Source organism: Vulpes lagopus, chromosome 4 (assembly GCF_018345385.1).
Source record: "Vulpes lagopus strain Blue_001 chromosome 4, ASM1834538v1, whole genome shotgun sequence".
NCBI classification, from domain to species: Eukaryota; Metazoa; Chordata; class Mammalia; order Carnivora; family Canidae; genus Vulpes; species Vulpes lagopus.
Genome location: NC_054827.1, coordinates 53,289,698 through 53,303,192, shown reverse-complemented (window position 1 = coordinate 53,303,192; position 13,495 = coordinate 53,289,698). Strand labels below are relative to the sequence as shown.

At 42.5% G+C, this 13,495-nt stretch overlaps 3 gene segments (V, D, J or C); all 3 read right to left on the bottom strand.

The window, feature by feature from the left end:
• Positions 1-944: 944 nt before the first annotated feature.
• Positions 945-1,764, bottom strand: LOC121488753. The segment is given in 2 exon segments: positions 945-1,384; positions 1,719-1,764. Coding segments are annotated over 2 exon segments (471 nt in total).
• A 3,317-nt stretch (positions 1,765-5,081) lies between these two features.
• Positions 5,082-7,432, bottom strand: LOC121488752. The segment is given in 3 exon segments: positions 5,082-5,194; positions 6,933-7,220; positions 7,353-7,432. Coding segments are annotated over 3 exon segments (450 nt in total).
• Positions 7,433-10,207: 2,775 nt separating this feature from the next.
• On the bottom strand, positions 10,208-10,865 carry LOC121489711. The segment is given in 2 exon segments: positions 10,208-10,503; positions 10,744-10,865. Coding segments are annotated over 2 exon segments (372 nt in total).
• Positions 10,866-13,495: the final 2,630 nt, after the last annotated feature.

The window sequence follows — 13,495 nt, the reverse complement described above, 5'->3', positions numbered from 1 at the left end:
AAGGTGGATGTTATTTTGATTGTTTTCATGAACATTTTGGGAGCAAGGAAAAAATGATAAAGACATCAACTAATCATAATTTCATTAGTTATTTGAAGTGTTGTTTTTAAAAAGGATTGTGTTTATTTATTCATGAGAGACACACAGAGAGGCAGAGACATAGGCAGAGGGAGAAGCAGGCGCCCTGTGGGAAACCCGATAAGAGATTTGATCCCAGTACCCCGGGATCCCGACCCGAGCCAAAGGCAGATAGACGCTCAACCACTGAGACGCTCAACCAGCTGCCCCTAGAGAGTATTTTTAATTGACTGTTGGTCAGTCAGAAGTAGTCAGAGGGCTTTCCATATTCCAGAATGGAAAAAACAGCCAAAGGGGTAGGAGGTTGCGATAGAGCCCATCAAATGCTTACTGTGGATGCCTGAGTTAGGGTATATACTGGAGCAGCCGGAATGGGACTCCCATAAACTACTCCTGGAAATTCTTTTTGTGCCATGTTGCATTGCAGTGCCAGCTGACTCACAACCTTGCAGATCTCTCATGTGTGAGGTAAAAAGTAGACACACAGAATAGGAGTATCCAAGGATAAGAGAGACATAAATTAGGACCCTGACTTCCTAGAAACCTGTGGAATTCCTCCCTTGATGTGTGTTGGGCGGTCAGGAAAAAACCTAGGTCTTACAATTTTTAGCTCAGGGCAGTGGGCCACTTTTTAGGACCCAGCTCATTCCCACATGAGCTTTCTTCATGGAAAGAAGACATGTAAATAGACAACAGTTATACAGGAAGGTGCTCAAGACCACTGGGTGTAGTTCTCAAACACCCAACCTTCTCCACACTCTGTGCTCAGATGTTTTCTCTCTCTCCTTCCCTCCCTCTCTACCTCCCTCCCTTTCTCACTCCCTCTCTCCAACCCTCTCTCTCTGTCTCTGACACACACAGATGTATCAAACAGGGAAGCTGTGGTTTCCTCTCCCCAGCCTCACTCCCCAGCGCCTCCAGGGTTCAGGTTCAGGGTGGTGGGAACCAAGGGGCTGGGACTGGGGTTCTTGTCTGGGTCTCTCATCTCTGCTCCAGGCTGTGTGACTAGCACCACAGAAGTAGAGGCCGCTGTCTCCAGGACCTGAGCTCGTCACCATCAGGGAGGAAAACTTGAGGTTTGGGTGGCTAACAGGGAACTTGGCTGCAGGGAACCCCTGCTCATGTGTGGTACTGCTGCCCATGTTAGAGGTCACCATAAGGGTAAGGCCCTGCTTCGGGAACTGGCGATACCAAAACATGGTTGTGGCTTGAAGGTCCACTGTTTGGCACTGGATCTGCACGGTGGCTCCGCTCTTACAGATCATTGTGCTGGGCGACTGGAAGACGAGGGCACCGAGTCCAGAGCCTGTCCAAACAGAGGTCAAAGAGGTGACAGATGCCAAGAGAACTGTCACATGAGACCACAGCATGAAACTCACAGCCACACTCCCTCTTCCTTCTCCCAGCTCTCAGAGATTCCTGCCTTTCGGTGAAATCTTCCTGCTAGACGCCCCAGGACCATGATCACCCATCTCCCCTGCCTGGTGACTTCTCACCTGACCCTTCATCCCTCCAGAGAGTGGGGATGTCCCCTCTCGTTTTGCTCTGCATAAAAAAAAAAAAAAATCCACTTCACTCATGCCAATACACACACACACACACACACACTTGCCAAACGACTCAGATAATAAGGTTCTCACTGGGCCCCAGGAGCAGCAGAAGCATCAGCATCTTCAGGTGATGGCCTCATACCATACCTCTCTCAAGATAGATATGACCACGCTCTTCCTTCTCCCTTTCTCCACCCCTAGAAGGATGGACCACGGTTTACATAATCCTGAAGATGCTTCAGTCCACCCCCTGGTGGTGACTTTTTTTTTTTTTTTTGCCCCAGGTACAGGATCTGTGCTCTATGAAAGAGCCACACAGACGTGGTTGAAAGAGGCCTCAGATGTTCTAATTCTACTCCTAACTTTATAAAACACTAAGACCCAGATCACTGAAATGACTTAAACAAGTTCCTTGGCTTTATTCAAGAAAAAGGACTATATGTTTGCGTAGCAAATGGAATAACAGGCAGTCCTTTATGTCTGTAACGTATCCTCAAAGTAATGGAAACAACTCATGATTGTTAATCACTAGGACTGTGAGTGAGCCTCAGAAATCCTGGACTCTAAGCTCAATGTTTCTCATACTGATAACAAGGACAAGTTCTCATCTTCTAAATGAAGTATTTGGGATCCCTGGGTGGCGCAGCGGTTTAGCGCCTGCCTTTGGCCCAGGGCGCGATCCTGGAGACCTGGGATCGAATCCCACATCGGGCTCCCGGGCATGGAGCCTGCTTCTCCCTCTGCCTGTGTCTCTGCCTCTCTCTCTCTCTCTGTCTATCATGAATAAATAAATAAAACCTTAAAAAAAATAAATGAAGTATTTATTTCACAACTGTCTCATGCCGGTCTCCCTCATGTTGACAGACCTAATACCACACATGGCTATTTATCATAGTCTGTAAGTCTCAGTGTACATTACTGTGGAGGCGAGGAGGATAATTTGTTTACGGCTCTTTCACCATGATATAGGTCATATGCTAAGTATTGGCCAGTGGCAGTAGGTTCTAGGAGATTTAGGGAATTATCTCTGCTTTGAACATGCTGGAATTTTTATTTAAATGGCTCATGCTCAGAAAAGTATAGTAATTTCAAAGGCTAAAGATTTTTTTCCAAAGCATTATACTTTCACTTTTATAACAACCTCTCAGTTGTGCTTCATTAGTATTTAGTTCTTTATATCTGGAGTGAATAACTCAGCAAGGTGGACTAGGACTTGATCCATCAAATTCTGTTGTACTGTATTGATGCAGATTTTTATCATAACAAATATAATATTGTGTAGTAAATATTACTATACGTATTATATGGATACATGTATTAAAAGGCATCTGATATGCTTCTGTGGCTGTATTTTTTTCATGATGGAGAAAGACCACATCCTGGTGGGTCACTTCCCACCATAACTGTACATTTTCCCTGCAAAGAGTAGGTGAATGTACCTGCAATGTATTATTTCTCCACAACATTATGACACATATATGGGATGAAGTCTCTGGAAGCCCCTGGAGCAAAAGAAAATCTTTCTACTCCTTTGAGGACCATTAGCCATCTAGTATACATATATCTATGGTGTTTTAAATTCAGAGTCAACTAAGGAAGAAATACATTTCCTAGAACTTTCTTTGTGGTATAGCTCTTGATTAGAGTTGACCTCAAGAAAAATATTTGCAAATGAAGCAGCTGTTGCCATGCTCCAAAGTCATCATCGGTCTAAGATAGTGAGGAATGAGATCAGTAGTACCATTTTATTATATTATGGTAGCTACTCCTCAAAGATGGCACTCAGATGAACCACCATACTCACCAGCATTCACATTCCTCTCAGGATCAGGGCTGACTTGCATGTGATGGAAGGGGCACTGTATGATTTTCATACATACTCTTATAGATTCCACCTGGGTCTCTTGAACGCTTACTCTTGGGGAAGCCAGCCAGTATGCAATAATTTGAACTACCCTGAGGCCACCATGTTGTCAGGAAACCCACCTAACTGTGTTGAAGGGCTATGTGGAGAAAGAGAGATATGCAGGCCTGGTCTAGACCTGTCCTGGTCACCCCAGGTGAGGTATCAGATATGTGTATAAAGAAGCCATCTTGGATATCCAACCCAGGGGAGCCTTCAGGTATCTTCAGCCTTGGTGACTATCTGTTTGTCACTTCATGAGAGACCCCAAGTGGAAACTGCCTAACAGAGCCCATTCAAACCACAGAACCATGGCAGAGAATAAATTTTTTTATTGTTAGCCATTAGGGATGATGGTGTTTCTAAGCTTTTAAAGGGAGACTTAAAATACATATAATAGACTGCACAAATCTTAAGTGTAAAGTTTAGTGAATTTTCAGAAATGAATGCGCCTAGATCAAGATAGATGACATTTTCAGAACCCCAGACTCCTACCTCATGCTTCTCTCCCAGTAAATTAAAAATACCTCCACATGCATCCACTGCTCTAACTTCATACAGTATGTACCTTTGTGTCTGGCTTCTTTGTTCAACATCATGTCTATGAGGTTCACCCATGATTTGCAAATAATATTTGATTTTTTTTTGCTATATTTTATTCTACTCTACAAATGTAACACTATTTGTCTATTGCATTGTTGATGGACATTTGAGTGTCTTTCCATTTGGGGTCATCATGAATAAAGTTGTTGTGATATTATTTTTCTCACATATCTTTTCCTATTTCCTTAGAATCCTGAAATATCCCCTGAGTTTGCATACAACTAGCAAATTGGTTTTCTGGTTTGTCTAATTTACTACTGATTGCTTCCAGTGTAATCTAAAATTCAGAAATTATTTTTACTGTAGCTAAGAAATATGATAGATAGCTCTTTGACTATATTTTTCTATAAATTATTCTTCTTCATTAATAGATACAATGACTCCTCAAAGCTTGCTAAGGAACAATTTAGTGATATTTTGACTTTTTGGATTTTCATTTCATACAATGACTCTTAACAACTTGGTCACTGGAATGGGGGTTATTATGAAACTTGACAGCTGGGACACCTGGGTGGCTCAGTGGTTGAGCGTCTGCCTTTGGCTCAGGATGTGATCCCGGGATCCAGTATTGAGTCCCACATCAGGCTCCTTGTATGGAGCCTGCTTCTCCCTCTGCCTAGGTCTCTCCCTCTCTCTCATTCTCTCTCTCTGTCTCTCTCTTTCTGTGTCTCTCATTAATAAATAAAGTCTTAAAAAAAAAAAAAGAAACCACAGCTAAAAGGTTCTTTCTAGAATCAGGACCACTCTGAAAAGGAAAGTAAATGGTTCAATCGTTTTAGAACAGAGGCTTAAAAATCATGTAAAGTCTATATTCTTTGTTTCATAAGTTCATCAACCAACAGGAGGAAGTCTGTACCCTTTAAGTTATGTCTAAGATAATAAAAATGAAATTGTCTGTCTCCTACTGTGCTCTCCTTCATTTCTTCTCTCTCACTGGACAGATAGCCTCACCCCATCCCATAACCTCTGGAATATGGCTTGTACCAGGTAGCAGAGAACTCTAGGGACTGTGTTTCCCACTGGTCCATGACTGCAGCAGCTGGCTCAGGAAATGATTGATCTGGAGGTATCAATGAACATGCTCTGGACAAAGTAAAGCATCTTAGATCCATCCCATTTCTGATGGTTTCTTTACTATATCAGAGGACATTAATTGCAATGAGGTCTAGTGCTCATCATACTACATTTAAGCGTTGTAATTCCTATTCATAAGCTAGTGTCTCTTTCCTATTTCTGTTTTTCAGTACTTTGGTCTCTGTGTGAGTCAAGCTTCCATAGAATATATGGGAGAAGAAATCCAAAGCTAACAATTCAGAAAAGAATCCAAATAAAATGCACAAAGCCCAGACTTATATGTAATGGTCAGGGACTCCTCGTGTTTTCCCAGAAATTATTTGTCCTGGAAGACACAGAGCCATGCAGGAGAACAGGCTGAGGTTCTTAAATGTTTCCAAGAATATTTAAAAAATATATTTAATCCAGCATTTTTGTTGTATGCAATGGGAGGGATAATCTGAATAATATAGACTGTCATTCATTTCTGCAAGCAGAATTATGTGCCCAAATAAATATTTTTAAACAAATGAAGTCCCAAGAATTAACATCACTTGCCTTAATTTGATAGATAGGTGTCAGACCACAAAGGGAGAAACCACACAGAAAAATAAGCATTTGTAAAATAATGCTGATCCTCTGTCTGCTGATTAATCATGCAAATGTTTCTCTCAAGCCCAACTCTCCCCCCTAAGCACCAAGCCAGCCTACTGGGTATTTATTTTTCTTTTTTGTTTTCCCAGTTTTTGGTTATTTTTAGTAATCTCTATACCAAATATAGGGCTTGAATTTACACCCGAAGATCAAGAGTCTCATGTTCTTCCAACTGACTGAGCCAGCCAGGTGCCCCCCACCCCACTAGGTATTTCAGTGTAAGTATCCAAGGAAGTTTCCCTAGAACTAGAAACTCAGTTGTGTTCAATACCCTCACTCTACTCATTTTTCTAAATCATCTTCTGTTGCCATATTCTGGGGGTGGAGGTGACCATCTTCTTTCATAATTTTATTTCATCACTCCCTCCTTAAGGCTGTATCGCTGTGGGTTCTTGTCCTCTTGGTGAAATCTGATTCATCATTTGAGTTTCATTGTGTGGTTTTGCCTTCTTTTGAAGCCCTTCCTGATGTCACCAGACAAAACCAGCCACGTTATCTCCTAAAGCCCACTGATGACTCCGATTAAGCATATATTATATGAAACTTCATCACAATATTTGTCTCCTACACATTTTTGTCCCTGCTTGGCTTTTAGTATTCTGAAGGAAGGGACCATTTTCTGTTCATTTTAGTTTTCCAGTATTTGGTAAGAAGAGCTAGGATGTAAAATTAATATTTTTTTCTTTTGTCTATTCTTTTTCCTCCTCCTCCTCCTCCTCCTCCACCCTCTCCTCCTCCTCCTCCTCTACCCTCTCCTCTTCCGCCATTCTCTCCTCCTCCTTCACCCCTCCTTCTGCTTCATTCACTCCCCACCTCCTCCTGCTTCCTCCTCTACCCTTTCCTCCTCCTCCCCCTTCCTCTTCTCCTCTTTCTGTATCTATCTCTCTCTGATGTAGATATAGATGTAATTCTTAAAACTAACTTAGTGGATGGCCGAGGTGTAATGCCATTCCACAAAGCACATTGATGGTAGCGGCTGCTTTGGGTGTCTGGTTGAGGTAGAGGAAAAGTCCTGCCACCTGGTGGGAACTCAGGGCTTGAGACCCATTTCTGCATAGAGAGGAGGTGGCTGGGCTTCACTGTGTCTCTACCACTGGCACAGAGATATAGAGCTGCCTGGTTCTTTTGCACCGATGTCATGGTGAGAGAGAAGAATGCCTTCTTCATCCGAGAGGCACTGTAGCCTTCAGGTATGTCTCCTTTCTGAGCATCATTTTCTACCAGCGAGTAGTAGATCAGTCTCAGCCCTTGCCCTGGATCTTGTCGGTACCAGTACATAGAGTCATGATTAAAATCCTGTTCACATTCCAGAGTCACGCCTCGTCCTTCCTCTCTGAACAAATATTTGGGGGTCTGAGTGATTCCACCACTTGCTGTTCCTATGGAAGAAAGAGAGGCTCTAGAAACACAGCCTGGGAAGGTGCTTACTGCTGCTGTCATGGGAGAAAAAGCTTAGGTTTGGAGCTTCACACCCTTGGGACAGGAATTTGTTCCACAACCCCAGGACTCACCTGCTCCGAGGAGACAAAGGGCCACACAGCAGATCACCTGGTTACCCATAATGGGAAGGGTGGGTTCCTTGCAGCTCTAAGCACCTCCTGGAAGATAAATAAGGAAAGAAAATTAGCTCTGGGGATCCCCTGGCTTAATATGCAGAATTTGTCAGAAGGCTGGAATGGATAGTTGGAAAGGACCCCAGAGATATTCCAGACAGGCTCCCTCACTTTGCAGAGAAAGAGACGGACAGGGGAGCTGAAGCTCCTGCTCCTCTGTGGGCCTCCCTCCCCAAACTGCCTCCACCTGGGCTGAGTGGGCAGGTGGCCCCAGGGCTGCAGGCCACAGTCTCTCTCTGATTGGCCCCTGCTTTTACCATCCCAGTTACTGTATGCTTCCATTACTCTGGGAGATCTGTAGACACTGGTCAGACAAGAACCTAGAATTCATTTTTCATCCCACAGCTGGGGCACATAGCACCCCACTCTCATCCATCCTGCATGCATGGCAAGCTCTGGCTTTCATTGGACCCCTTCTCCCTGGCTGGTTAGACTTCTGTCTGTCATTTTCGTTTGCTTGCATGTCCCCATGCCTTTCTTCAATTCCCACACTCATTTACCATTTGAGTTTTTCTAACTTGGGTATCTTTTCACATATTCTCTAGTTCTTAGATAATTTTGTCCTTTTCTTTCATTTCTTCTCTGAGTTTAATAAGCTTTTTCTTTCATTTGTCTCCAAACTTCTGGTTACAGGTGGGTTATCCTATCTTAAGCTGCTTGCTTGAGTGTATTGAGTTCTGTTTGGAGTGTAGACTCACATTTTCTCCTGACTCATGATCATTTTGGGGGAGAGTGTGAAAAATGTGTGTGTGTGTGTGTGTGTGTGTGTGTGTGTAGTTTTCTCTATTCTACAGATTTTACTTTCTTCTTACTCATTTTCAGGATGCTGGGGTGTTTTACACTATGCCCAGCTTAATGGCATCTGTTTTCACTGTTCTGGCAAAGCCCAGGTTGGTTTGGTTGGTTTGGTTGGTTTGATGGTCTGGTTGGTTGGCATTCATGATGGGGGTGGGGTAGGTCCCCTTAGTTTGTGACTCTCTTGTTTTGGGGAAAAACTGCAGGTTCTCTTAGACACTTTTTCTTCTTTTTCCCCCTTCAGTACCAAATTGCACAACGACCCTTTTTCCTTTCTTTTTTTTTTTCCTCCCTCAGAAGTTATACTCTTGGAAGACTACATTGCTGGTCCTTCACATGGAGTGTGCTGTGGAAGTTTCCTGAAGTCCTGCTCGGGGATATTCTTCTAAGGGTGTCTCCCTACCTCCCAACTGGCACCCAGCCACTGCTCTCCTCCATCCTAGCAGGGAGGGGAGGGCCAGAACATGTGAAATAATTTCAAAATATCAAAAGGCAGAAACAGAAAACATAGTAAAGTGACATGATTTCTATCCCATCCTGGTGAGGGCTGACTTCCTTGGCACATATACATTTGAAGTGACTTTGCATTCACTTGCCTTTTGATTTTCTGAAATTGTCCCATCAAAGCAAGTGATAATAAACACTTTTCTGTAAGTTGCCAATGTTTGTTGACTGATGAGAATTTTTAAAAAATCACTGAGATAACAAAAAGTTGAGCTTTCTTTCTTTCTTTCTTTCTTTCTTTCTTTCTTTCTTTTCTTTTTCTTTCTTTCTTTTTCTTTCTCTCTAGTAGGCTTCATGCCCAGCCTGGAGCACAATGCAGGGCTTGAACTCAGGGCCTTGAGATCAAGACCTGAGCTGAGATCAAGAGTCTGATGCTTAACCAACTGAGCCACCCAGACACCCCCAGGTGATATGTTTCCAATTAAAAATGCTTGGGGACCACATCTTTCTCCTAAATTCCAGACAAATCTATCCAACTTTATTTCCACCACCTCTGGGGATCTTGTAGCAGGAGTTCTTAATCCTGGCATCCATACATGCCTGTACAAGCACTAAGCGAGACACAAAGCCAGGATTGTTCCAGAAAGAATAAGAGGCAGCACAAGGTGATATAAAAAGCACAGCTATATGAGCCAGACACACCTGGGTTTGTACTCTTCCTCTCATTCTCTTTCTCTCTCTTTCTTTGAGTCTGAGAAAAGAAAATGAATTTCCAGAACCGTATTTGCTTTTGCTCACATTGAAAATGAAGAAAATATTTCCTTTGCTTGATTGTCTTCGATGACTAAATGAAACTCTACATTTAAAGCATGCCAGAGAGCTCCCTGCTAGGAGCCTGCTTCTCCCTCTGCCTATGTCTCTGCCCCTCTCTCTCTGTGTGTCTTTCATAAATAAATAAAAAAAATAAATCTTTAAAGCATGCCATAGAAAACTTGAAATAGAGTATGAAGTGAAGAAAAGAGGACCTTTCTTCAATAAATATTTTACCTGACAAATTGTATCTAATTTATTTTAAAAGATTTTATTTACTTATTCATGAGAGACACACAGAGAGAGGCAGAGACACAGGCAGAGGGAGAAGTAGGCTCTCTGAAGGGAGCCTGATGTGGGACACGATCCCTGGACCCTGGGATCATGACCTCAGCCAAAGGCAGATGCTCAACAACTGAGCCACCCAGGTGCCCCAAATTATGTCCAGTTTTTTACAAAAAAAAAAAAAAATTTACCTTTTTCTGCTGACAGTGTTAGTTACTGAGGCTGGGTTGGGATACTCCTTGATATATTTGCACAGCCCTCCCCTTTTTCCATGCTCACCCTGCCAAATTCTTTCTAGCTTAATTTGCTCGCTAATCAAACGATGTGCCCCCCTCCCTTTCCCAGCCCACGGCTGTTTCTGAGGTGGGGCATGGAGGACGTTTGTGCATTGACAGGATGGGACTCTGCATTGATGTGGGTTAGGAGCTGGCACAGAAGTACACTGCAGAGTCTCCCAACTCTGCCGGCTGGATCTTTAAGATGCTAAATCCGTCTTTGGAAAATTCAGTAGAAAAGCGTTTCTTTGGCATTCCTGACTGGTCTAAGATAGTTTCTTTCTGGAGGTAAATCATGAATTTCAGACCTTCCCCCAGGAACTGCTGATACCAATAAAAATAACTGTGTCCTTTCTCGGGGCTGCATGTCAGTATTGCCTCTTGTCCTGTCCTTCTCACCAGGTGTCTCGGATTCTGGGTGACGCCAGCATTTGTGGAACCTCAGAGGAGAAGAGATCACATGAGACAGAGTCATAGTGTAGCAACCCAAGGTGAGCTCAAATAACTTTCAAGTCTCCTGTGTTCGTGTAAAAATTCACATGAATGTTGCCCTTCACTCCATGATGTGATCATTTGTTTTCATTTAAATGACAATACCTTTTGGAAAATCTTTGGGCAACATGAAGGTCCAGGGCCACAGACAAAGCCTGGTGATGCTGATCTGTTAGCCGGGAACTCACCTGTCCCCAGGATCCAGATGACCACCCAGCAAAGGAGACTGGTGCCCATGGCAGAGATGACATGAAGAGGACCCATAGGTAGAGCCCAAGAGAGGTGCTCACTAGACCTCAAAGCCACCTCCTCTGAGGCGGGTCTTCCTGTGAGGTCAACATTTCAGGGGATTCTGTTGTCTCTAGGTTCTTCTTATACATCAGTTGAATGACGCATCTCTTTTTCTTTCCTGTAAACACACTCTGGCTCCTATGTGTTACTACACGAACAGTGTCGTGCAGGTATGTAGAGTGACAAGTACCTTCACGATTGGTCTTAGCTTTCTGAGACATTTGTTTTTTCCACTCCCCTCTCTACTCTTTGTTTTTTTTTTTTATTTTCTTTTTATTGGTTCATATCATCTTCCCATTTTCTCTTGTTGAGTAGAGGCAGTGACAAGGTGTAAGGTCTAGGTATACACACCGAGAAACGGGGAAGTCGGAACCAGGGTTGCTGGTGAAAAAATTAGAGACAGGATATGATTCGATTCTGTTTCCTTGTTTCTTCCTCCTCCTCAGCTAAGCAATGATTTCAAGCTTCTTGAGGGAAACTTATTTTGTGCTTTATAACTCACTTGTCTCATCTTTTGTTATTATACATGAATTTTGGATATGAGTAATTCAAAGAAGAGATAATAATATTATCTCTTAGTAATTATTATTATTCTTTGAATAATAATTCAAAGAAGAGCCATTAGAAAAACTGCAAACTCTCCCTCTCACCTTGTGTCCACAATTTTATTTGTCTGTCTGCATTAGTCTATTTGTTTTCTCATATATTTTTAGAGGTAGAAAGAGCATGCATACTTGAGTGGGGAGGGGCAGAAGGAGAGGGAAAGAGAGAATCTCAAGCAGGCTCCATGCTCAGTGTAGGGCTTGATCTCATGACCCGAGATGATGACCTGAGCTGATATCAAGAGTCAGAATATTTATCTGAGCCATCCTACACTGTTCTCTTTAATCATGGGTGGGGTACCTATATTTGAGAGATCTTCCTTCTACTCTTCTGTCTTTCTTTCCTAACCTATAGCATTGAATAAAAATTATGTGAGAGCCTCCTTTGTTCTAGTTATAGCGAAAGGAAGATACAAGGAAGACTAAGGCACGGTCCCACTCTACTAGAAATTATAGGTTCCCTGGGAGATATAATCTAAATACCTAGGATACTTCAGGCTTTGAGTAATAACTAAGATCATGTTAATTTTTATTATCCAAATAACAGTGGCTCATGGCCTTCTCTTATTCATAGCAGGATCCTAAGGCCTGTCTGAAAGAGTCTCTATTATTTTGGGAGGTATTTAGCAGGCTCCCGGAGTGTACATTTTAATCAAAATGCAGCTGCCATTACCATTTAGAATCATCTCAGTTATTTCTCCTAGAGATACTCTAGTTGTTCACCAATGTTAGGGATGAAGATGCCCATCACGGAGCACTCAGGCCCGGCCAGAATGGACTCTTCCCAGATGCTGTTAGACACACGAATCCACTAGGGCAGTGCTGGAGTTTACACAGATGTGGGGAATGAGTTGTCTCCTCCTCATCACTGAGGTGTCCTTGTTACTTAGCACCCAAAACAACTTCTCCTTATGTGCAGAATCTCACCAAGGAATTTGTGAATGGTTCCATCAGCTCAGATCACCAGTCTTCCCTCTCTCTCTGGGCTCAAACCCAATAGAAGGGGTTAGATACAGGGTAGGTACCTTACTGTTCCTTTTGTTCTCTCCTGTTCATTACTACATGTTCCAAATCAAACCTCTTCCCTCTGGTCTTAACTGCTGATTAATCAGGGTGACTGGGTGACGGGCATGGAGAGGGGCACTTGACGGGATGTCATTGGGTGTTATACTAGGTGTTGGCAAATCGAACTCCATTAAAAAAATATACAAAAAAAAAATCAGCATGACGAATGTCAATAGGTGGAAGCAAAGAATTGTGTGTTTGAATGGGAGGAGTTAAAATGTAGTGATCCTGGCATCCTGAAGGCTGATGGTGAGGATATGGTCTACACTGACAGTGCTAACATCCCAACTCGGCTGCTCAAAAGGCTGTGGGACGATTCCTACAATGTACATAACTGCCTTTGCTACCTGGAACTTACCCGGCCAAGTTTCCACTTTCAGACATTCAAACTAGCTCTTCTGACAAAACTAGAGGTATGTATCTTCCCTGCATTTTGAGCATGCAAAGGCTAAAGATTCATCCCAATGGCTCAAGCCTTAGGATATAGCCTTACCTTCCCCTCATTCCCTCTAAATTAAAGCCCTCATAATGTGTGCCCACCCTTCAACTGAAAGAACACTTCTCAACAGGGTAAAAATTGGCTAAACTACAGTCAGATCAATAACACAATTTAATCTGAGAAATATTGAGTAAATTTAGGAGATAAGCAGAATAGAAAATATTTAGTTTCACTTCTCTGTCTCCAAGCAAGTAAATTATTGGCTTAGACACTATGTCAAACACTTTTGGATTTCCATTTCTACTGTTATTAGCATTATAAACTTCAGAGTGGCTAAGACACTAGATATTAAATGTTTTCACCCCACAGAAAGAAATAATAATTACGTGATGTGACAGAAGTATTAAATAATACAATAGCAGTAACCATATTGTGATATACGAATGTATCAAATCAACACAATGTACATCTTAAGCTTATGTAATGTTATATGTCAATTATATCCCAATTTAAAACCTGTTTTATTGAGGGGATCCCTAGGTG